The sequence below is a fragment of the Alosa pseudoharengus genome, unplaced genomic scaffold (genome assembly GCF_046254945.1).
Source record: "Alosa pseudoharengus isolate Yale_2024_CS ecotype anadromous, Long Island Sound unplaced genomic scaffold, YU_APseudo_1.1 YU_APseudo_1.1_scf_13, whole genome shotgun sequence".
Lineage (NCBI taxonomy): Eukaryota > Metazoa > Chordata > Actinopteri > Clupeiformes > Clupeidae > Alosa > Alosa pseudoharengus.
The window spans coordinates 31,881,543-31,907,293 of NW_027468598.1; the positions used below are offsets into that span (position 1 = coordinate 31,881,543).

The following is a 25,751-nucleotide window of genomic DNA, read 5'->3' on the forward strand; positions in this document are numbered from 1 at the left end:
TTTCCCTTTAAGTCATAATTCCTAAGAGCACACAGTGCCATCTCAACATATGTGGGGATTGAACACCACAACTGCTTAGGGGAAAACTAAGCACCACAACATCTTATCATCATACAAAGGGTGATATCGCAAATCTCTGCTCAGAACTAATCTCAGTTCTCAAAAGGAAATGACCCAGAAACAATCATCTCAAGAGAAAAGGCTAAATGTTTTTTTTAAGCTCTAAAATGAAGTTACTCTGTACACACTCGGGACACACTTTAGATCTCTGTCCCTATCTTATTTTTTTACACAGCAGTATTTGTGTCTATTTTCTCTACTTAATATGTTGTGCCGAACATCAAAAACCGAATGGGGCACCACAGTACTACTTTGTAGGAATTACCAGTCATATTACCATGGTATTTTATTACATACTACATTATATACAACTACAGTATATAATAGTGTATTGCAAAATATTTGAATTGCATATAATTTAGATATTTGCATATAGTCTCACTTCACAAGTTATGGAATGTCAACAAAAGGCAATGATTTTGGTACTGATGTGCCTTGCCATATAAACTAAATATCTCACTTTGTAACACGAGGGGTATTAATTTAGAGTTCATCGAATATGAAAACCATCTCTGTCTCACCAGCGTTATAGTTGGACTCATGCAGGGAAAGATGTCTGATCTCTGTTTCTCCTAGTTCTACCTCCACTCTTCATTCCATGTAGATGGCATTTGAGTGTTGTTAAGTGTGAATATTAGTTTTGACGACTTAATGAAAAATTAAATGCTATTAAATTGCACAATTGCACATGAAGACAAGCATGATCTACTAAAACTGCATTCATTTTTTTCAGGGCTAAATCCTGACAATTTTGCAGTGTGAGTTTGATGATTGACCAAATTAATTTCAACAATGTCATAACTGAACTGGATTGTGAAATTATAGTTCAGTGTAAACAACACTGAAATAAAAACATTGTGAGTTACTTGTTAGACAGCTTTGTTTAAAAAACAAGCTATTTCTGAAATTGCACAGAGCATGTAATACTACAACTACATTCCCATCTCACAGTTTCAATTCTGACAACTTTGTAACTTTTGTGTTGTGAATGTGTTTGTCCTTGCCATTAATTTAATTACATTCTTAATAGAAGTATTATTAAAGTTTGGTGTAAATGACCACATTCTACATGGTGTGTGCTCTGTCATTGTTTGGTAATAACACTCTGTATACTCATTCAACACCAATAACAACTCCTAATTCCTAATAAAACCTCTCCTATTGGGGTTGATACATTGCCTCTGCCGACAAGGTCATGATCTTTACACCCCCTTGGAAATCAGAAGTGAACGAAGCATTCCCAGACAATTCTCTTTTGAGAATCTGTCTGGTGATAGAAAAGGTGTAGTATGGACCAAGACAGAGACCGTTCAATTTAGCAACTGATCTGACACAGCACACCTCAACAAATTTGATTTCACTTTTGCTACTTCTATGAGAGAAGGCATTTGGCCTTAGCAGAGGTCTGTGATCCCCAAGTACTTACTAGTTCAGTGTGAAGGGAAGTTGGTCCTCAGTATCCACTTCACAATCAAAGGAAATGATGTAACGGCATAAGTCACACACAGACTGCAGACATATTATTATATTATGTACAAAAGTGACAGAATGTTATGCAGTATTTACAATGAAATAGCTTGAAATAAGCAACAAAATATGTCAAACCTTTCAACACAAGCAATCCTCAGTACAAACATTGACAGAATGTATGTGTCGACCTTCAGAACAAAACAAGGACACAATGATAGGGAGCACACCTTAATTAATCAACACTGCAATTTAACGTTGTCAAGAAAATTTCACAAAATTTGAAGGACAAATCTGCCTTGCCATTGAAAAGTTCCCAGCCAGTTCTTGCCATCTTTCCCAACAATGAAAATGAAAATCCATGATAATGAGAAGAACCACAGGATGGAGATGAGGCATGTGCTGTGACTGTGCAGGTATGCCAACGCTTCCTGTGTGAAGTCTGAGGTATTTGACCCTTCTCAGTTCCTCGTTTAGTTTAAGAACCAGGCCCAAAGGTACCGGCTTTCTCTGCAATCTCCAATGAACCCTTCAGATTCTGGTCAAATAGTTCACACCTGAAATACATTTATTGGGTCAAAGATACGGAGACTTACCGGTAAGTTATTATCTTGAACTTTGATATTCCACATAACACTATGACTATTCCATTGTGTAATATATACAAGAGTGATGAGAAACAAATGGAATAGTAGTTACACACATTACTAACTAATATGTTCGATTTGGCTTTAAACTGACTTAGTCATCTCTAACTAAATAGATCAGTCAACAATTCTACACAGATTAAACTGATGTAAATCTTACCTGATTGGCATCTCCAAAGAGTAGAAGGGATTTTTCAGTGCAAAGTCTGAGTAGATTTCATATATCTTCCTTAACAGCGCATCAATACCTGACTGTCTGGGGTCTGCCAACACAATGAACTTTATACCTGTCACAAAACAGACACACAGGTTATTTTTCCAGAGATATTAAATGTTATTTTTCCATGAAATACATGAAATCTAACTGTCCGAACCTGTGAGTGTCTGGAAGCAGTGCAGTTTGAAGGCATCAGTCTCCAACATCTCAATTCCAGAGCTGCCAGCCTCTGGTGACAGCTGGGAGCCAATTGCAAACAGCCTGATGGGTATGGGAACAGAGGTATACAATTATCAAAGTTATGCCAGTTAAAGCAGTGGTTGCTAATACCCTCTCCATGCTAGAAACCATCATCTCCACTGTTCTCCAAGTAAGACGATGGCAACCAAAAACACTGAACACGGTGGCTGCACATTAGTATAGGCTAGCACATAATAATTACAACACTTTATATCGTGACTGGGTCTACTTACGAATGAAACATTGACGCAAGCATCAACTTTTCATTAGAACTCAGGCGGGCCCTGCCAAATTTGATTGACACAGGATAGTTGGCTGGCTCTTTAAGGTACTCAAGGATTTCCTTCCCTTCCGCTGTAAACTTGCCATTCACATCAACGCCATTGATCGACAGCACAGCATGTCCCACTGGAAATAATACAACATATCACTGTTAGTCTATGGTAACGCTGTCGCTGTTGATTTTAGGTTCTTATAATGATACCCTGCAGAATAGTTAGCCTGATTCAACTAGCTAGCCAGTCACACAGACCCACCTCTGATACCATCCCGCTGACCGAACGAGACTATAACCTTCTCGTCATGAATCTTCAAGATTAAATCCAGGGGGAAACTGAAGGTCTTCTCGACCTCGGTTCTAGGAACATGATTATCATACTGATAAATTAATCCACCTGCCTTATTCACAACATACACACTGAAAATCGCCATTTTCTCCTACCAACCCAGCTGACACATTCGTCCTCGAGTCACGTGACCATGACCAATGATTAAAATAAATAAGTTGCTTTAACTGTAAAAGCGAATAGATATTATTGGAAACCTATGGATTGTGCATGAGTAAGTCAAATATGATGTCCAGACAGAGGATGCAGCCATATCAAAATGTTAGATAAAATATTTGGCGGCATGCTCTCATAAATACTTCGTTTCCCATGAAAACATTCGCCAGCTCCCGGATGCACGCGGTGTCTTCCGGGCCTTGCGCGTGTTCCATTTCCTTTCTTTCCGACATCTTGACTGAGCAGCATCATGGTGAGTATTTTTGGGAGATTTTTTTCTTAAATCTACCAATTTTCTGTACATGTTGTAGAAATAAGCAGGAATTTGAATCCATAGCATATTGATTGACAAAATATGTCCAGATGAAAAGTTGTAGTGAGTTCCAGACTCTTAACAGTAATGTTTAAAGTTTACCCCGACTGCGGCATGCTCTGTAGCGTGTGGCCAAAAGGCAGTACATTGGATTTAGCATTAGCATATAGTTAGCCATCGAAGCGTGGTGGCTTTTTGATGGTATTTCTTAATCATCGTTTATGCAGCTAAATTTGATTGCTATCTGCTGGTATGCACAAATTCTCAACCATAAACTATGATCCCTTCCTGGTAAATGCAAGTGATCTGAACCTCCCCATAGTTTTGACATACCAACAGTTAATGCTTAGGTAGTTGCTGTTGGGGAAATGGCAGACGGTTGCTAAGTCGGGCCAGTTCTAAGTAGCTTTTTTTAATCTTCATTTCGTAGATTCATCAGAGTAGTTATTGTCATTGACAATTTAGTTATAGTAGGCGCTTATATAATCAAAAGGTGTGTGGTTTTTAGTGTCCGATATGTAATGTAGAGGTGTCATCCGTTGGAAAAGCCTGTGGCCCTCTGACAAAAAAAAAAACATGAACTTTAATAATGCTGTATGTCTAATGACACCGTTTGTATTTTCTTCTACAGCCTCCCAAGGACGCGAAAAAGGGGAAGGACTCTGGGAAGTCCAAAAAGGACAAGGACCCAGTCAACAAGTCTGGAGGCAAGGCCAAGAAGAAGGTTTGTGTTCCAGCTAAACTATAAAGTCAAGACTACCAGATTCTGAGTTTTGCAATGAGCCAGAATTAAAATTTGTTTTTGTTTTTTGTCACTGAGCAGAAGTGGTCCAAGGGAAAAGTGAGGGACAAGCTCAACAACCTGGTCCTCTTCGACAAGGCCACCTACGACAAGCTGTACAAAGAGGTGCCCAACTACAAGCTGATCACACCAGCAGTGGTGTCTGAGAGGCTGAAGATCAGAGGCTCCCTGGCCAGGGCTGCCCTCCTGGAGCTGCTGGGCAAAGGTAAAGATGGGGCTGATGCAAAGACCAAACATGGTCCAGTGCCTGTGTTGAAGTCGCCCAAAGTGTAGGCTAAGCCCTGGGAATCTCTGGATGTGTTGGGCGTGTGTGTGTGTGACGAATGTGTTTTTTTTTTTTTTTGGTCTTCTGGCACCGGGATTAGCCGGATAGAGCTATCACACTGCCAGTGCGTAATCCACAGCTCCGGCACGGCTCACCCTCTTAATGGAAAATCTACGTTTCACATGCAATGTGCACACAGCATGCATATGTCCCAGGTTTAATGAGCTCATTAAAGATACATAACAATTTTGCTATTGCTAGACTTGAGCCTGTACAATAATTTGTCCTGTTATACAGTATAATTATGCGTAGGACGTGGTCATATTTGAGGTCTATCCCGATGGACCCCTCTCTGTAGGGTCTTATCGTTGGAAACGCCTCAAACATAAAACTTGTGGTATCGCTTTACCCTCATAGTTGTTACAATCAACCTTGTGGGCAAAAAAACTGCAATACAAAGTTCCAACTGGGTGCTACAAAAGGAAATGTTATTTCTCATTTTTGTAAGGCCGGCCTTACACCATACGATTTTCGAGCGATTTCAGTCGGCAACTACTTTTCCAAAATCAGAATGAAATCATGAGAGTTACTGGAGTTGTGCCCCACTCCCGTAGGCTATAGCTGTAGCCTATATGATTTTGTTATTTTGTTTCTTATAAATAATTAGTTGGCTATTCCGTGTGACAGAACAACTCTTATCTGTTAGGGATGTCACACATGAAACTGCTGCAGAAGCACGAAAATATGACTTTGATATGAGTAGGCTATTGTTTCAGTTACTGTTGATCTAGTGCATGATGGGGAAATAATTTAAAGGAATCTAGTTGCAGTCTTGTAAATAGTGACCCTGCAAGATCCTTAGTCATTGCAAAATCATAGTCTGACTTAAACTCTAATGGCCACCTTACACCAAACAACTTTGACAAGATTTGGGAAAGAGTTTTGAAAGATTGTCTTTTATCTAATGCCCCCCATTCAAGCTTTACTCAAGACTCCAATCTTTCAAGAATCTTTCCCAAATCTTGTCAAATTTGTTTGGTGTAAGGAGGCCATAAGTTGTCTTTAGATGTGAGAGGGTCTGAGACTAGTCTTTCAAGAATCTTTTGGTGTAAGAATGGCATAAGTCACTTTAGATAATGGTGTCTGTTATATGAATAAATGTAATGTAGTAGTCTTGGTTTTTGAGGTATCAAACAATGTTATAAACTATAGCCTACCTTTGAACTGTCCTGCATTTAGCAAAGTGATGACCGGTTACCACAAAGATTCTATTCGGAGGGTTTGAACAGTCTGATACAATAGACAGTTCAGAATGATGGCTATTTGTCTTGGTAAATTGATTTCATTGGTATTTGCATTACATTAACTACAGGGTGTCAAGGTCCTCAGCATAATAAGTTCCACAGCAGACTGTTCTGAAATGACAATTGGATGGACCAATGTTTGCCATCAATTGAGGTTATTAAAAAGTAATTGATTGTTAGGTTTTATTGACATGTCATTTCAATTGTCAACATTAAGACCCCAGTTTGCAGAACCAAAAAATCTATTTGGGAGAAATTGATTTTCATAAGATGTTGCTGTGCCATCAATACAAATGACTGAGAATTTGTCTGCCTACTAGTAAATAAACAAGCTATCAGCCATCTAGACTCTTTGCCGTATCGGAAAGCCCAGAAATGATCCACCTTATGCACTTGATAATTTCCCCTCTCAAAATAGCAGTGTTGGTAACACGAATAGTGATGGTTTTAATATTTTAAATTATTTGCATTCACACCCATAGTATAGAGTATTGATGTTTTGATACTAATAATATTGTCTTTACTTCAGGCATGATCAAGCTGGTCTCCAAACACAGAGCACAGGTCATCTACACACGTAACACCAAGGGTGGTGATGAGGAGGGTGCCGTCGTGAAGGATGCGTAGAGGTATGTCTGTCCATCACACCAGTATGAACATGGGACACGCACTGCTGCACCTGCAGGTGCATTACACGTTATCTATCTTGTGGGCACCATACTCGCACACATAACACATACTTAACCTGTCTTGGTGGTATGAGCCTGAAGGATCAAAACTTGGGTACATCAATCAGAGTGTTCATTGATTTAAGGAAATTAGTAAAGATCCATTTGAATCTCATTTTGCTTAGGATCTTAATGTTCATTTTAGCAAAGTGGCCTCTGAATTCCTCTTGCACTAAATCTCAACTTGCCCATGACCATTATGCATTATTTTTCTGTGTGCTGTGGGATGCAGAGGTCTGGCCCTTTTGTCATTGTTGTGTGAGAGACTTTGTCTGACTGGGGTCTGTTTCCCCAAAGCATAGTTGCTTACTATGATGGCAGCTACCTTGGTAGTCTCACTACAAAATGTGAGTGTAGATTGAGTTACACATGCACAAACACTTAAGCTTCATGTTGTCTCGCATGATTTTCATTTTGGAAAATTAAAAAATAAGCATAATTTGTGAGCATAATTAGTTTGGTACTAAAATGTGACCGAAATACTACTGAATTTCAACACCGTATTTCTGTATCGTTAACGTATGTGTAACGTGTGACTCAAATACGGTCAACTCAGATTTGGCAGTGAAGCTAGCACGGAAGATGCATCGTAGTTAGCAGCTATGCCTTTGGGGTAAGGCACCCCAGCATGGTCAGTGCTGGTCCAGAACATGTTATGAGTACTGAATACCCCTTTGGATTCAGCTATATGATCTTAATCAGTAGTTATGAGTACTGAATACCCCTTTGGATTCAGCTATATGATCTTAATCAGTAGTTATGAGTACTGAATACCCCTTTGGATTCAGCAATATGATCTTAATCAGTAGTTTTGGAAATGCTGTTCATTTGACGTAATTATTGTTAGACACTACCAAAATGTCCATCTGATGACTTGTATTGACAAACTACTTTTTTTTTCTTTCCCCCCTCAGAGTCTGATGCTGTTGCCTGGATATTTGTAAATGGAAAATTGAATAAAAACAACAAAAAAAAGTTTATGTGCACGTTTCATTTGTAATTCCCATTTCGACGCATGCATACATCAGTTTCTCAAAGCCGCAGTGAATTTTGCCTTCTGTTCTGTAGGGATCAAAACTACTTCCTAGATGCTCAGTTATTCAGGTCTGCCTAATTTATGCAAGTCACTGAGTAGCTTGTAGGCCCTCAGAAGCCAGGATTTATTAATAAGGTCTTCAAATACACAACTTTTGGACGTGACTAGGTATTTAATGATAAATGTGTCATCCTGTCTATGAAGCCTTTGAAGACTAGTTCAGTGTTATTAAGAATTCACAAAAGCTGACATTGGACCGAAGTTGGCGAGGTAACCATTCCTTGGAGCTTAAAACAAGACGTGCATAAACCGTAGTCAACACTGTTCACCATGCAATCACACTCAAGGGCAGACCTAGGATGCAATTAACTAGCTGACCGCATGCCAAGTTATTTGTGGCACTTTGGATCTTGAACTTGATAATTGACACTACACATTCAAAAATGAAAAAATTACAAACATCCCTCTAACTTGCTGTCATTGTGGAAAGCCATCTGCATGAAGAAAATGGTCAGTGCTCTTACGGCTTCAAATCTACTGTTGTAGTCTAGATCAGTGTTTTTCAACTACTGTGCCGTGAGAGATCAGGTGTGCCGCAGAAAATTACCCAAATGTCACTCACTGGTCCAGAAAAGCAACTGTTGCATCAAAGAATTTATAACCACATGCTCTCATTGATTGTATGATTGCAGTATTTGTGGTATGCAGGCATTGTACAACGGGGGCCCCATATCCAGTATTCACAGAATCATCACATCCAGTTCATAACAACAATTAAATTAGATATAGTCACCTACAAATGAAATAGAGGGTGCTTGTTTTATTGAGCAGGTCTTGCATAGAAGCCATAATAAGGCCATATCTGTATTATTTGAAGTTTTAGGCTATGGTATGTTTATTTTTTCTTCACACAGGATGTTAGTGTGCCGTGGGACATTTTAAGTGTCAAAAGTGCCGTGGCACAAAAAAGGTTGAAAAACACTGGTCTATATGAGCAATGTTGGTTAATTAATAGATTTGTGGCCGTATGGAGTTGGATCATCTCGCACTGTAAAGGAGGCCACCTTTGGTTGGTCTCGTCATGAGTTAAATCGGACCCAAGAGCAGGCTCCAGTGCAGTGTGGTTAGTAAAGAGGATATTGGTCAGCCCAAAGCAGTTTCAGGGGTTAACCAGCAGAGGGAAGCATTTCATGCTTATTTCAGCAGCAGGGCATTGAGGAATGAACTTTCAAAAAGATCGGAATGGGCAATGATTTGTGTGGCTTCAGCCAGCCCTGCACTATGGGCAACACCAGGGAAAGGAAGGTGTAGGCTAGTAGCACAAATATATTTGAGTGCATATCAGTGGACTATAGTTAGGGACTGTGATTATATTTGTATATATTTATATAAATATTTCCAATAGAAGTTTTGGAGAGGCTAGTCTGCTGTCTGCTCATCAACAAAGATACCTCCGAGATAATATCTTAGTGGCCTGTGTAGCATATACCTGCAAGGCAAGCTGAGCTCATAACTTGCTGAGAGAGAAAGACGTATGGTTGTGCCTTCCTCCCAGGGCCCATAGGGGGCGTAGTGATGGATGTTGTCAGCTGTTTTTGCCCCGAGTGGCGGCGCGGCAGTCTTGCACGGGTCTTAAGTCGCTGCCAGCGTGCGGGTGTGACAGATGTGCCACAGGCTCTTCCGTCTCGAGTTGAGCTGGCATCTAGCTCTGTCCAGGGTGTTTAGTCTTGACCGCTGTCTTTGTGTCTGTCCACATGTGTCTCCTGTCTCCTTATCCAGTAGCTTATAATCTTGTGAAGTGGAGGCTTGATAAACAAACAAAGTGATGGGACAAAAAAAGGGTAACAAAAGTGGTGTTTTTGCATTGTGTTGAAAGAAGTGTGTCTCTTGTCTGCTGTGTCGAGGCTACTCCGTTATTATGGTTGGAGATGACAAGAAGGAACCATACTCTGATGTTCCGGCATAGTGCCCATAATGTAGGATATTCTGCCAAGCTTTTTATTGTATTCATGCTTTTGGCCTGACGGATAGACAGATGCAGATTTCATTGTTGTGACTAAACCTGATTTTGTTCTCTGTGTGTTGGCATTCTAAAGGAATTTGGAAAGTGCCTGGATGGAGTGTGTGCCTTTCTACCAAAAAAAAAAAAAACTTGGACTCATATCCATTTTAAGATCTTAATCCATCTCAAATCTCCCAGACATCAGGAAGCAACCCATATAGTGTGTAGAGGGTCTTTTGAATTTTTATATCAGTTATTGTAGCTAAACCATAATTATGATCCCCTACATCAAATCACTTGAAATCACATAAATGAAGGGTTTCTACAATTCATGACCACATCCAACACAACACAACACCGCTGCCTGTTTCCTCCCTAATAGCTCCGCTTATTGGAGCACACGCTATTAATATTCTGTCTTATTTTAGCTGGGGCGGCATGCATAGCAGCATAGCTGCCTCCTCCTTTCGGCAGCAGCGAGTGTGTATCTGTCGGGCTCCGGAGCTGAGTTAAATAGACACAGCCACCAACCCCCCCCCCCCCCTCCTCTCCCAGTCTCCTCGGCCCGTGGAGCGCATGAGAAGTGGCGTCTGAACTGAACTCGCTCATAAGGCCCAAGCCTCATGCCTACGGGGTGACTCAGACTCAGAAGGGCTTGGACGCCAGCACAGGGGCAGGGAAATACTACTGCCAGACCCAGCAGCACATTTATCACTCCTCTCCCTCTGCCCCCCCCCTCTCTCTCTCTCCATACCTCTCCCTCTTTTTTCTCCCTGGCTTACTGTTTTGTTTTGTTCTTTTTCCCCCTCCTCTCCAGCTGCTCTGAGTGGCTTCTGAGAGGCTCTACACAGTGGATGTGTGTGAGAGAGTGTGTGTGTGTGTGTGTGTTTTCTTTCCCTCCTGTCAGAGCAGTGGCACTGTGTGTGTGTGTGTGTGTGTTCTCACTTTGGGCTGCACGGCAGTGGAGTAACTCGTGAGTCAGAAAGGAGGGAAAATAGTTTTTTTTTTCTTGGGCAGAGCGACAGTGGGCAGAGAGAGAGAGAAAGGAGAGAGAGAGAGAGAGAAAGGAGAGAGAGAGAGAGAAAGGAGAGAGAAAGGAGAGAGAGAGAGAGAGAAAGGAGAGGGGCAACTGGACACGCCGGAAGCAGGGGTAGGGGCACTGTCAGCGGCATTGCTGGGGCAGTTACTGGGGGCAGATCCTGTGGAAGGAGATTTATGACACGCAGCTGTTGAACGCTTGACAGACGTGGGGTGGGGTGAAAGAAGACTCCGTCGGCTGCTGCTGCGTAGGAGCGCTGTCTCTGCCAACACACACACACACACACTCATCAGAGGAGAGCTGAGTGACTTGCATCGCAGCCGGCAACGACAAGGGTAGGTAACATGGTGCCTTCTTTTACCCTTGAAGTTTTCTGTGTGTTTTATGTTTGGAAAAGGAATCCTCAGTAGTTTCTGCATTTATGCTTGATGATTTAACACCTCCAAACTTTTATTTTCATTGTAAATGGGACGTGCATGTCTTAGGGTATGCTTATTACTGACATCATGTTGACATTCTTTACCAGAACCCTTGAATGAAAGCTTAGCCAACTCATAAACAACTGAGAGTAAAGTGATTCTAATACAAATGCAGTCTTGGCAAAATACTACGAGTGTTAATCTGTAATTATCAGTAGCTATACCTCAGTTAATATGAGTTAATCTCATGTGTGTCAGCTGTGTATTTCTTTGGTTCACTTAACGTGCTTGTGCTCTTTGTTGTACGGTTCCTTTTCCTTTGACGGCATAATCCCAAGATCTATTTTTAGAGTTTACACATGTGTGGAGTTATCCGGACAGCAGTGGTCACAGACAGGAAGGTTCCATAAAAGCGAAAGGCTCCTGGAAAGACTACTATTCTGTAACAATGCTATGCTGAAGTGCTGTAGTGTTGCTCTTTAAGCCAGCAGACAGGATCAAAGTCAGTGTCTGAGGACAGTGGGGTGGAGTGTGGGGGCATGTGTGTGTGTGTGTGTGTGTGTGTGTGTGTGGGGGGGGGGGGTTGTTAAGGGAGTGGAGGCCTACAGTCTGGACAGTCACCACAAGCAGCGTCCGGTCCAGTGGTCCACTGGTCTGGCAGGGACAGTGCATCGCCTGAGGACTTTATGCCTCACAACGTTAGACATGATAGTCATCAGTGTGTCTCAGAGAATCTCCATGAGAGTCATATCCCAGCAGCAGGAGGAGCGCCTCAGTGTGCTAGAGGCAGGAGCAGATCTGGAGAGGTTTGCATTTAGAAGACTAACAGTCGGTCATTAGTTAGCGTGTTTCAGAGGCAGCGGAACCACTAAACACTTATTATGTCCGTGGAGAAGGGAGCTGCCAGAGGTGCAGGAACAGCAGAAGCACATTAGATAAACTCCTGTCTCCTGTTTTGGGTTAAGTAGCCTACTGTGAATCGTGTGAGTAACACAAAATGGAGACATTAAGTCATTTCTATATTGAAGCTCTGCGTTGGATAGTTAATCCAGTTTGTGGGATTGTGAAATATGCTCAGAACGAGGAGGGAAAAGCTTGCTAAGCAATAAAAGGCAAATGGGAAGAATGTTTATTTGGGTTGCTATGGTAAGTGTGGTTTGGCAGTTGGCTGGCACATTGAAAGAGGAGTTGCCTCCAGTGCTCTGGGAGTTCGGCTTGGCCTTTATTTAATTCTACCCTTTAAAATAAATAGATTTTAATGGTGTGGGGAGGTCCATTAAGGATCCATTAACATTTAACACAAACCAGATTATGTCCTCTACTGGATGTCCACATTCTTCTTTGTCTTCTTCGTCCTCCTCCTCTAGTTCTTTTTCTGTCTGCTACGTCTTTCTCTTTGCTCCTTACCCATCCTTCATTGAGACTGCTTATTTGGTGAAACAACAGAGAGCGTATAAAACCACCACTAGTGGGTAATCACTTGTAACATCATTGTGTATTCAGGTCAGTAGCATATCCCTGCTAATTTATCCATTTCACTCCCAGGGAAGTTTATGTCTCAGCTATTTCACACATCATTAGCTTCAGATTTCTACCTTGTGCTTCTTGGAGATAAGATATTTGTTACTTATTACACTGGGCGGTTCAAAAACAATTTGCCATCAGGATGAAGTAGGAATTAGTTTTTAATAGTGCCTTATTTCTTTATTTCTTAACAATAGGAAGAGTCACCATTCATCATCTTATTGTGTGTGTGTGTGTGTGTGTGTGTGTGTGTGTGTGTGTGTGTGTGTGTGTATTTATTTGTGTGTATGTGTGTTTGGCTTGTATAACAGCTTAATGGTCTGTGTAAGTGAACCAGTGTGTGTATTCATTGATCCAGAATGTTTGACTCTTAAACCGACTGAAACAGCAAAAAAGCAGGCCACACAATCTTCAGCATCTCAGAATCTTAATAGAACGTTCCAGAACAGGCCACTGAACCATAAATCTTGGCAAGGACCATGACTAATCTGATACTCTGTGAGTAGTTCTTTGATTTATTATTTTCGATGACAAATGTAAGCCAATGTTTCAACATTTAAGTTTGCACTGCCCGGTAGGGTAATGGTGTGTGTGGCATCATTGATCGAGAGCTCAAGAAGTTTTGTACTGACACAGCAAGAAATGGGTTTCTCATAGACCTCTGAGTCGTCAATGCTTTGACATCTCAGAATAACTTTTCAGGCTGTTGAAGGACCATGATATATCTGAGAAAGTCTAAGAACAAATCTTTGATTGATGATTTTTCTGTAGAGTTTAGAAAGGTAGAGCTGGGCTAGCATGCAGTAGTAGCCTGAAAAGTTGTGGGTTCAATTCCCGGCTTCCACCGTTGGGCAGCCTTGGCCTAGGCCTACTGGTTAGGGCTTCGGGCTTGTAATCGAAGGGTTGCCGGTTCGATCCCTGACCAGTAGGAAAAATGTGGGCGGGGGAAGTGGTTTAGCACTGCTCTCCCATGCCCACATCCACGGCTGAAGTGCCCTTGAGCAAAGCACTTAACCCCTCACTGCTCCCCGAGCGCCGCCCGCTGTAGCATGCAGCTCACTGCTCCGGGTTAGTATGTGCTTCACCTCACTGTGTGTTCACTGTGTGCTGTGTGTGTTTCACTAATTCACGGATTGGGATAAATGCAGAGACCAAATTTCCCTCACGGGATCAAAAGAGTATATTATACTATATACTTCTTGTGCTTGTGCCCTTGAGCAAGGCACTTAACCCTGAGCTGCGCTAGGAAAACGGCCCTTGTAATATAATTGACATAAGTCACTTTGGATAAAAGTGGCTGCTGGAATAGATGTGAATGTTTTGATATTCATGTTTCAAGCCACCAAGTACACTCTAAAAAGTGATGTGTTAAAATGACACATTGCTGTGTGTGCTCAGGTACACATGTGTCAATTTCAACACAGCAATTATGTGGAGATAGCTGAATTGTGTGGCTGGCCGGGTGAAAGACAGTTTAAAATGCAGGATTTACTTTTTAGAGTGTACTAAAGTTAAGTCCCACATTCCTATTCTGTCGGAGAGTCCGATGGTTTGTATTGGCGGCAGGTATAGGTGCCATACTTTACCTCTCAAGCCCTCTCTGACTTGCCTCATGCATTTAGGCAGGAAATAAAGGCATTCCGCAAGCACAACAGCCTGACACTGCATCCATGAATGTCACTAGAGAAGTATGGCTTCCGCTGGAGTGTGTGACAAGAAGGAGGAAGATGAGGCGGCTTTGGGGACAAATGGGATTTCTGATATTAATGTTTTTTTAGAGAGAATAGTTTATCACCAACTCAAGCATTACAGTGTGTGGTCTCAAAGCACACCTGCTAACACACACACACACACACACAAACATTTACACAGATTAATGTCCATCATATCAAATCTAAGGGTTGTACAATCCACTCTCACCCAAATGGACGCACACACACACACACACACACACACAGGTCAGCATCCATTTTATCCACACCACACATGCAGAAATACAGTTGAGCATCCCTTACGTCCAAAGTTTTCATAGCAAAATCAAAGCAAGTGCAGAAAGACGGAGGTCTCAGCCAGGCGACTGGTGCCCCCCCCCTGCCTCGGTGTCGGCCTCCAGACACTATGGTGTGAGAGTGAGCTGGCTGTGTGGCCTTTCACTCCAGCCCTCAGGACAGATGGATGAGCTGAGACCTCTGGTGGTGTTTTTTTTTTTTTTTTTGGGGGGGGGGGGGGGTTGCTTAATCAAATAAATGTGACAGCCCTCGTCGAAGCCACCAGACCCCCCCAGGAGGCACTGCTCCATTCCTGCTCTCCCCGTCCCTGCGGTCACAAGGGACGATGAGTGGACACAGCTCTGCTATCTCTCGTCCTCTAGCCTAAAAGACTGATTAAAACAAATGTGTGCAGTCGTCGATAGAGACTTTTCATTTGGGATTTCCCCGTTCCCCAAATCTCCCTCAACACCACCAGTAGGGGTGCATGATTTGGGGAAAATAAATATACTATTTTTCTGAAAGATGTTGCTATTTGATTTGCCATATAATAGTTGGAAGTCCAGCGTGTGTGTGTGTGTGTTGCATGTGGGATGGCATGGTGCCGTTGATAGTGTCTTTGTTCTAGTCATTAAGTCCCAGAACACCAGCTTCAGTTTGAATGTGGAGAGAGTAATCAACGTAAGGAAAAACAGAGAGACCAGTAGGGGAGCTGGACTTTTCTTGACCAGGTCAGGGGTGTGGCTCAGGCGACCAGGTCAGGGGTGTGGCTCAGGCGACCAGGTCAGGGGTGTGGCTCAGGTGACCAGTGACTAGGTCACGGGTGTGGCTCAGGTGACCAGTGACCAGGTCAGGGGTGTGGCTCAGGCGACCAGGTCAGGGGTATGGCTCAGGTGACCAGTGACCAGGTCACGGGTGTGGCTCAGGTGACCAGTGACCAGGTCACGGGTGTGGCTCAGGCGACCAGGTCAGGGGTGTGGCTAAGGTGATTACAGCTACAGTGGCAGCTGTTTACGTAATGGCTGACGTTTCACACTAAGAGTTCCTGCTTAAAGCTGCAGTTGGCAAGTCTGATAGATTGAGGGGCCAAAATGTTAAATGGGTACAACTCTCATGCCCCTCTCTCACTACCACCGAGCACCCTCTCATCGAGCTTGTGCTCGTCAGTGCGCACCAGACTGCACCAGACTGTGATTGGCAGTCAGATCTCACAAAGCCCTGCACTGATTGGAGCTGTGGATTTTTGCAAAACAAATAACAGGCTCTAGGTGGAGGTAGAAGTGTGTTTTTTTTTCTAAAACCACCTGATTTATGTTGTTCTGTCTGAGCATAGTGTCGGTTTCAGTGAATATGATCAAAAAAAATCTTGCCAACTGCAGCTTTAAATCAAACAAATTCACCCATAGAGTTTTAGTCGTGCAGTTTGGACACTGCATAAGACGTCATGTCCTTCAGCGCGTGCTTTTCTTACTCTGTCCTTCAGATGGTGCGGGAGCAGTATGTCACCACCACGGGGGATGACGGTGTGCCGGACACCATCCCCGAGTACCTGTACACGATTGGCATCTACGGCTGGAGGAAGCGCTGCCTCTACCTGTTCATCCTCATCCTCCTGGTCATCCTGGTCATCAACCTGGCCCTCACCATCTGGATCGTCCGCGTCATGTGGTTCAACACGGTACGTGTGGAGTAGGGGGCTCCAGCTACTGTGTGATGTGATGTGAGGCCAGAATTTGAAGTTCTCAGAGACTGTGCCGGCAAGCCCTTAATTCAGGCATGGGTTGGTAACGGGGTTAATAAAATAAGAAGATAAATACAAATATATATATATATATAAATGCTTTGAGGAACATAATTATTCCTTGCTTTAGGTGTGTACTATAGGTGAATAGGTATGGGAAAGTGAGGGGCCATGAGCTTTTATGAGTACAATACCATAGTGTTGGAAGGGGAGAAATGAAATGTGGGTCTGAATCCTGGAGAGGGAATTGGATTCTAATGCCCAAGGGGGGGTTTGAATAGCTCTCGTGAAGATAGGCAAGGGTAAGGTTGTTTTTCCACAAAAGTTTTCAGAAAAAAATAAACAAACATTTGGGCATTTTGAAAGTATATTAAGATGAATGGGGGCTCAGAATAATGGGCATTTCCCTGCAGCCTGAGGATGCCTCAGCTTTGTATCATTATAGGCTCTCCGTATCTCATTTTTTGAAGGGGTGTCATCAGTAGCCCCTCAGTCATATCCCTGCCGGCTATTCTACCTACAGTGCACCTAGTCTGTTTCAGCTGAGACCACAATATGCTCTCTGATTTCCTTTGTAGTGAGTCACACAGTGATGTCACCCAGTGTGTGAGATCTTACGCAATGGTAGGCCTTTTTCCGAAGTCTAATAGGATTATGAATTTTTCTATTTGGCTGCCAGAAAAGGTATTGTACCAGCGAAAAACCTCCCTTAAAGGTTTCCAGCACTGATAAGATTTGGATTGGATTTGCACAGGCGGCTATGATTGGACTTGAGGGGGATGTTGCGGTGTTTTTAGAAGGTTATGTAAGCCAGCGCAGGTTATTTGCCACAGGGCAGGCGATCAAAGCCCTCGCGCTTTGGAATGCAAATGCCACCGCCACTGCACTCTTTCAGCCTCTCAGCCTGCCTGAGACCCTACTGTTGGCTGAAGATGCTGAAGAAAGTATGTGTGTGTCTGTGTGTGTGTGTGTGTGTGTGTTCTGTGTGTGTGTGTGTGTGTGTGTGTGTGTGTGTGTGTGTGTGTGTGTGTGTGTGTGTGTGTGTGTGTGTGTGTGTGTGTGTGTGTGTGTGACTGCAGGAAGGAATGGGGCTTCTCCAGGTGCACCCTGATGGAGTGAGGTTGGAGGGTGAGTCGGAGTTCCTCTTTCCACTGTACGCGCAGGAGATTGACTCGAGAGAGGTGAGCAGACGATGTTGGCCTCCACAGACCATCTAACACTCACACTCACACACACACACACATACACACACACCTACAGTCTATTGTCCTGTTTCACACCCTATCAAACAGAAACCCTTATCTTTTATGTATGCGCATGGATTCACAGATGATAATTAATGGTGTTGGGTAGAAACAGATTAGGACAAATAAATATGGACCATTTGATACATATTCACCCATATGAAAAAAGCCAATTTTAAGGACTTTCTGTTAAGTATAAGTAAATAAGTATAAGTATATATACTCTTTTGATCCCGTGAGGGAAATTTGGTCTCTGCATTTTATCCCAATCCGTGAATTAGTGAAACACACAGTGAGGTGAAGCACACCCTAATCCCGGCGCAGTGAGCTGCCTGCATCAACAGTGGTGCTCGGGGAGCAGTGAGGGGTTAGGTGTCTTGCTCAAGGGCACTTCAGCCGTGCCTACTGGTCGGGGTTCGAACCGGCAACCCTCCGGTTACAAGTCCGAAGCGCTAACCAGTAGGCTACGGCTGCCCCAGCTGTTTCCTTTACATAAACCTTTAATTAAAGTAACATTTACATGTCAAACTACATCTGCCTCAAAAGTTAAGTCCATACTTGCAGTTATGAGACGAGTGTGTGTTCATTTAAAACACTATGAAATAAAAAAAAAACAATAAGGAGGAAAGATGTAGAAAGAGAGAGATATTTTGTCCTACCTTATGGGGATTCCTTATTTGGCATGATATGCATAACAAAGTGTATCAGTAAGGGAACTGTGATTGGCACAGGTGCACAAAGTCCAGAGCCTCTAAAGCCTCCTCGTCTGAGTAGATGAGTCAGAGTCCCGGCCTCGAGAAAACTAGCCTCCTATGGCAAGCCAATTGAGCATTTATTCAGATATCTTGATATCAGGCATAATTGTCATGTACATGCAAGCCATTTCTGTCCACTAGTTAACTAGTGAGCCATTTCTGTGTGAACTAGTTAACTAGTGACAGCCAAAATGCTCACTAGTTAACTAGTAAGGCCCAAATTCTCTCTAGTTAACTAGTTCATATGTTTCATATCTTACTAGTTAACTAGTAATGCTCAGCATGTTCACTAGTTAACTAGTGGACACTGAAATGTGCACTAGATAACTAGTTTAAAGACTTCTATATTTTACTAGTCAACTAGTAAGGTACAAAAAAGTTTACTAGCTGTCTACTGAATGTCAAATTCCCACTTGTTAACTTCTATGTAATTTGGCCAGCCTATGGAAAGCCGATTGAGCATTTATTCTGATATCTTGATATCAGGCATAATTGTCATGTACATGTTAGCCATTTTTGTCAACTAGTTAACTAGTGAGCCATGTTTGTGTGAACTAGTTAACTAGTGAGGGCCAAAATATGCACACTAGTTAACTAGTGGGAGCCAAAAGGCTCACTAGTTAACTAGTCAACACATTTTAGCTTCACTAGTTAACTAGTGAGAGCCAGAAATGTCTACTAGTTAACTAGTAAAGGCCAAAATGCATACCAGTCAGCTAGTTGAAGGCTTTTGGGTCTCACTAGTTAACTAGTGACAGCCAAAAATGTGCACATGTTTACTAGTGAAGGCAAAACACCTCACTAGTTAACTAGTTGCAGTAGGTCAATGTCACTAGTTAACTAGTGAACCATAAATGGCTTACTAGCTAGCTAGGTGATGGCAGCAGGCTCACTAGTTAACTAGTTGATGTAGAGTTCCATCTAGTTCCATTCGACTGACTTGAGCTGCTTCACTGCCACACATGCAAACTAGTAAGACTTAAATTGTTCAACTAGTAAACTAGTGGACAAAAACGGTCAGCTTGATATTGTTTTTAGGTGTAATTAGTTAACTAGTGAACAAAATATGCATGCCACTAGTTAACTAGTAAGGCCCACAACACCCTCACTAGTAAACTAGTGGGCATTTTGGCCTTTACATGTTAACAAGTGAGCGTTTTTGGCATCTCACTAGTTAACTAGTGGGGCTGCAATTGCCTTCACTAGTTAACTAGTGGGCATTTTGGGGCACACTAGTAAACTAGTGACACTTTTTGCACCTCACTAGTTAACTAGTCAAATGGAAATTGCCATGACTAGTTCACTAGTGGGTGTTTTGGTGCACACTAGTAAACTAGTGAAACATTTTAGACCTCACTAGTTAACTAGTGGGCATTTGTGTCTTCACTAGTTAACTAGTGAGCAGTTCTGCATTCACTAATTTACATGTAAGTGTCACACTGAAGCCACTAGTTTACTAGCTAGAGTACCTTTGGCCAGCATGTTAACTTGTGTGCCACATGCAAATGTTGTGGGTGGGATTTTGTGAAATTCTGCACTGTGATTGGTTGTCATGTTCTATTTGGACATAGGGAGCCAATAGAAAGCCTCAATTTCCAGAATTCTCCGCCTCCTAATTTGAATTCTGCGCCACTAGTTGACTAGTGTGAATTTTGTATTGAACTAGTTTACTAGTATACATTTATGATATAAATGTAGTGAGGCACTAGTTAACTAGTTTGGACAAATGATGCATCAACTAGTTAACTAGTGAGCCTACTGCCATCACCTAGCTAGCTAGTAAGCCATTTATGGTTCACTAGTTTACTAGTGACATTGACCTACTGCAACTAGTTAACTAGTGAGGTGTTTTGCCTTCACTAGTAAACATGTGCACATTTTTGGCTGTCGCTAGTTAACTAGTGAGACCCAAAAGCCTTCAACTAGCTGACTGGTATGCATTTTGGCCTTTACTAATTAACTAGTAGACATTTCTGGCTCTCACTAGTTAACTAGTGAAGCTAAAATGTGTTCACTAGTTAACTAGTAAGCCTTTTGGCTCCCACTAGTGAACTAGTGTGCATATTTTGGCCCTCACTAGTTAACTAGTTCACAGAAACATGGCTCACTAGTTAACTAGTTGACAAAAATGGCTTACATGTACATGACAATTATGCCTGATATCAAGATATCAGAATAAATGCTCAATCGGCTTGCCATAGCCTCCACAATAAATATGGCTTATCTTCTGCAATCCCGCTTCAAACCCATTTGTAGTCCATGGTTGTTTGAGTTTGTTTTAGTGGACCCGCTGCAATAAAGAGCCTTGTGTTTCTTATTTAGAGAGTAACGTGAGAGAACATTCGGCCCGATAAGGTGCACAGAGAGGGGTGGATGGAAATGGTTTATGGGGGTGAGAGGGGAAGGATCTTGGGCTGTGTGCCCTGCTGTTCTCTGTTTTTTGCCTTTAGACGCTTGGGTTTGAGTGGAAGCAAATGCCCTTTTTATGAGCCAATTTATCACTGATGCCTACAGTCACTTTGTGCAGTGATCAGGTGCTTTATCTCAGTCTTTTGAAGTGATAATGAGTAGGATTCCTGTAGGAGTATGTGTGTTTATTTTTTTCCATTTATTTATTTGTTTATTTCTGTGATATTTATGACTATATACAATCATCTGTCATTTTTTCCTCAAAATGCTCCCATTGCGCACTTGAGTGGTTGCAATGCAAATGTATGCATATGCAGTGCTTTGGGCGTTTGAATTCTGGCTAGTAAACATGATTAAGTATGTCTCAAATGAAATGGAAACCTCCGGTGAGCATCATTTCTAAGTGCAGTGTGTTTGACTGTGCACATGGGAACGTGTTGTGTTGTTTTATGCAGGACTCAGAGCTTCTAGTGGACTCCACGGAGAATGTCTCTCTTAACGCGCGCAATGAGAATGGGGACGTGACGGGCCGGCTATCTGTGGGTATGACACACACACACACATACACACACACACACACACACACATACACACACACATACACACACACAGACATACACACACACACACAGACACACACACACACAGACACACACACACACAGACGCACACACAGACACACAGACAGACACACAGACACACACACACACAGACGCACACACAGACGCACACACACACACACACACATACACATCCACAAACACACAAAAATAAACACACACAGACATATACACACACACAGATACACACACAGACACACACACACACACACAGACGCACACACAGACACACAGACAGACACACAGACGCACACACACACAGACGCACACACACAGAGAGAGAGAGAGAGAGAGATAAAGAGAGAGAGACCTATCGTTACCCAGTCACCCAAACATACACACCCAGTCACATTCACATTTACACATACAGTCACATTCACATTTACACATGCAGTCTGCATTTTAACATTTACATAACACACAATATTCATACATTCATACTACAAGAGTAGTGTGTGTAGCCCTCACTTACTTTCACCAGACTACACACACACACACACACACACACACACACACACACACACACACACACACGTGTCTATGTCCTACCAAAGTGCAGAAGCATTTCTTCCTCTATTCAATTGAAAAGGGAGGAAATGGACTCATTTGGCATAACTGCTGTACGACCCCTCCAGCACAAACCTCATCTGACATCATCAATGTCTCCTTCCCCTTGTACCTCCCTACCGTATATCAGCTTATTCAGATGTTAATAAACCCTCCTGTTCGCCTCCGGCCGAATCGTCTGGTCCATCCTACGTCCTCAGCGTGGACTCTTTACAACAGAGGTACCCTGGAGCGAGTCAGGTCTGGAGAGGGATGACTGTCCCTGTCTCCGGTCAGGACAGAGGACACCTCCGCAATTAGAGCAGCCACAAATGGCCGAATACATTCGCTGGCCTGGCCTGGCCTGGAGGTGAATAGAGATGGACAATGCGCTGGTCATCGCCTAGTAAAAAATATGACAGACTTTAATCCATTTTTTGTATGGCTGACTGTCTGACAGGGGTTCATAGACCTCCTCCAGCAAGATCATTCACTGGCTTGAAATGATACAGATCTGACGGGAGGCCTTTAATAGAAATAAAACTGTGCAGAAATGCTCAATTCATTCCAGTCTGGATTCTCTCTACAGTCTTATAATAGAGGTTATTGATTACAGGATGTTGAAAAAGAAACCTACTCTTTTGCGCTTTGTCCTTTGGATGACTCCCACGCTACATTCCCTATTCGGAGACAAAAGTCTGTTTTAAATCCAAAACCTTCATTTTTGTCATGCGGCACGTGTCACTAGTGGACTCTCAGACTCCTCAGTTATTTTGCTACCAAATGTCTGGATCTAAATGAGATTCAATATTTAGAGAAATAACATAATTTCTGTCCAACAATTATCATTTTGAAATAGGAAATAATAAGATCAGTTTAGTTATTTACATTTATAACCGGTGACAATGCTGGATTACTGCTCTGAGCTAAATCAAATCAGACTACATTTCTGTATCTGTGAGGAATGTGAGGTCTTGGAGATGTGGCCTCTGGCATGTGAATGCTCCCTGTCCATCCTCATTCCATTGCTGATGGATTTTCTTTCATAATTCCAGCCAGTGTTATAACACCAAACTGACTCTGGTGGAGGATGCTCAGCAATGTCATACAAGAGGCATTTTATAAACACTAATATAATTAACCAGGAAATGAACTCTGTGTTGCTGATTGCACTTTCTCAGATGGGGATGGCTTGTTTGTTTGTTTGTTTGTTTGTTTGTTTCCTTCCCTTTCTTTCCAAATGTTATGTTCCATTACTCCTTTTGGAGAAAAATCAGACATGTGATGTGAAAGCACCCATGGATATACACTGCCGTTCAAAAGTTTGGGGTCACTTAGAAATGTCCACTCCACTCCACAGACAGAATACCAGCTGAGATCAGTTGCATTGTTTTTTAATCAGGGCAGCACTTTTCAGATTACATTATGTGCTCACATAATTGCAAAAGGATTCTCCAGTGTTTTTTACCCTTTTGAAATGATATCAGATTAGTAAACCGAATGTGCCTTTGGAACATTGGATGAATGGTTGCTGATAATGGGCAATGCAGATATTGCAATAAAGATCAGCCATTTACAACATTAATGATAAAAACAAGGACATGTCTAAGTGACTCCAAACTTTTGAACAGTAGTGTAGATTTCTGTGATTAAATAGGAAGCCAAATCAGTGGTGGCTTCATGGAATGAGGATTCTCAGTGTGTCTGGTCTGTTTCTAAACTCAGGGCCCAAGAAAGTGCAGGGGGATGTCCAGCAGCTGGTAATCAACTCAAACAGCAACAAGATGCTGTTCCAGGCAGATGGCAAGGAGGTGGTGGTGGGCACCAACAAGCTCCGCATCACAGGTGCGCTCTACCCTTCCCACTCATGTGTCCATCACAGGTGCCCCCCCCCCCAAAAAAAAAATAAAACAGGCTATACTGTCCACTCTACACTCATACAGCATGTCATCTCTCTGACCTCTCTCTCTCTCTCTCTCTCCCTTCCTCCCTCCCTGTTTCATGTCTATCCAACACTCTCTTTCTCTTCATCCTCTTTCATTCCATCTCTCTCTCTCTCTCTCTCTCTCTCTTTCTCTCTCCATGATGGCGGCTCTCTCACTGTGAGCTGTAATTAGTGATGGAGTGGACGCAGTGGCTGCTTCTCCTCAAACTGTCATTGTTGGTCACTATGCCGCTGGGAGGCAGACTCTCCAGACTCAGGCTCTCTCTCTCCCTCTCTCTCTCACTCTCTCTCTCACTATCTCTCTCTCTCCCTCTCTCTCTCTCTCTCTCTGTCTCTCTCACTCTCTCTCTCTCACTCTCTCTCTCTCTCACACTCTCTCTCTCTCTCTCTTTCTCTCTCTCTCTGCTGGTTGATGGATGTGCACTCACAACATGAGCATGTCGTCTAGACGTCTAGATAGAAGTTTGGCCCAAATGTGGCCCTGGTCTGTCCCTGATCCGGTGCTCATTCAGCCTCCGTCTGGCCCAGGTCTGACTTCTGGTTCTGATTTGGCATTGATCCAGATCCCTTCTACTGCCACGTAGAGTCTGATTTCTCTTGTGGGTTGAAGGACATCCATTCAGCCCCACAGCAGTGGTAGCCTGGTGGTGGCCTGGCCACATCCATTCAGCCCCACAGCAGTGGTGGCCTGGCTTCTGCCCAGATCTGGCGCATGTTTCGTCATCCGAGAATAAACTAAGCCTATCTGATATGTCCATAAATTAATTGCACCAAATTAAATAAAATAATGTGACGTGGTGCAAAATAATTGCATTTATTGTTAATAAAAAATATTGAGACTACTACCAGTATATGAATATACATTTCATAGAATAAGGGTTAAGTGATTCTGGTGTTTTTCTCAAACAATACACTTGGACCTTATTAATTCTCAGTTGACGATTCATCCCTGAGTGTACTGCTATCTGGGTCAGAACAAATGGGGTGTGAAGTGAAGTTTACAGATAAAGATAAAGACAATTTGGAATAAAGTTAAGATAAAGACAGGCTGAGGAAGTTTAGTGTTTTCCCCTGCTGTAGCTAAGAACACGCCTGAAGGAGGGGATTATTATCGGAGACTGGGTTTGTGCTCTCATTTACTGCTCAAAATTCACTGTGTATTCCTTCCTTTGTCCTATTACAATCCATGGGCAAGATATCACAAAACCACCAGTGCATGTTATGACACAAAAATCCAGTGTTTTCCACCAGCAAACCCCCCTCTGGCCCAAACATATCTGGCCTGGCTGGCTGCCCTCCCAGTCATACGAGTGTGGTGGGTGAGATGGCCAGGGTTAAGATGAGGCTCAACAAGAGCTCACTGCATGCACACACACACACACACACACACACACACACACACACACACACACACACACACACACACACACACACACACACACAAGGCCTGGGGGAAATTAACATGAGATTGACCTGACAGACAGAGCTATGTTCCTATATCTTGAAGAAGTGTTGTTTCTTGGCATTATCAGTAGTAGATAATTGTGTAGTCTAATTTTAATGCAGCAGAGAAGAAATATTGGATACTGCACCATTTC

The 25,751-nt window shown here is 42.7% G+C and overlaps 3 protein-coding genes and 1 non-coding gene across 4 annotated transcripts in view; 3 read left to right on the forward strand and 1 right to left on the reverse strand.

Annotated features, from left to right (window-relative positions):
* Window positions 1-1,630: 1,630 nt before the first annotated feature.
* trappc4 (trafficking protein particle complex subunit 4) lies at window positions 1,631-3,437 on the reverse strand. The gene is made up of 5 exons (XM_076282839.1): window positions 3,228-3,437; window positions 2,925-3,099; window positions 2,609-2,712; window positions 2,395-2,521; window positions 1,631-2,144 (listed from the first exon to the last, which is right to left on the reverse strand). The coding sequence occupies exons 1-5, from the start codon at window positions 3,400-3,402 to the stop codon at window positions 2,066-2,068; spliced, it is 660 nt and encodes a 219-aa protein (XP_076138954.1). The 5' UTR covers window positions 3,403-3,437; the 3' UTR covers window positions 1,631-2,065.
* A 230-nt stretch (window positions 3,438-3,667) lies between these two features.
* Window positions 3,668-7,865, forward strand: rps25 (ribosomal protein S25). Its single transcript, XM_076282840.1, has 5 exons — window positions 3,668-3,726; window positions 4,418-4,510; window positions 4,610-4,793; window positions 6,687-6,786; window positions 7,800-7,865. The coding sequence occupies exons 1-4, from the start codon at window positions 3,724-3,726 to the stop codon at window positions 6,782-6,784; spliced, it is 378 nt and encodes a 125-aa protein (XP_076138955.1). The 5' UTR covers window positions 3,668-3,723; the 3' UTR covers window positions 6,785-6,786; window positions 7,800-7,865.
* On the forward strand, window positions 5,178-5,313 carry LOC143122279 (small nucleolar RNA SNORA18). The gene has a single exon (XR_012986623.1). It is a non-coding gene; the product is annotated as a small nucleolar RNA SNORA18 (small nucleolar RNA).
* Window positions 7,866-11,142: 3,277 nt separating the features above from the next.
* Window positions 11,143-25,751, forward strand: part of sgcg (sarcoglycan, gamma) — a 19,449-nt gene continuing 4,840 nt past the window's right edge. Inside the window, exons 1-5 of the mRNA XM_076282841.1 lie at window positions 11,143-11,297; window positions 16,377-16,571; window positions 17,714-17,815; window positions 21,498-21,585; window positions 23,934-24,053. Of these exons, the coding sequence (XP_076138956.1) occupies window positions 16,377-16,571; window positions 17,714-17,815; window positions 21,498-21,585; window positions 23,934-24,053 (505 nt within the window). The 5' untranslated portion in view covers window positions 11,143-11,297. The remainder of the gene's footprint in view (window positions 11,298-16,376; window positions 16,572-17,713; window positions 17,816-21,497; window positions 21,586-23,933; window positions 24,054-25,751) is intronic.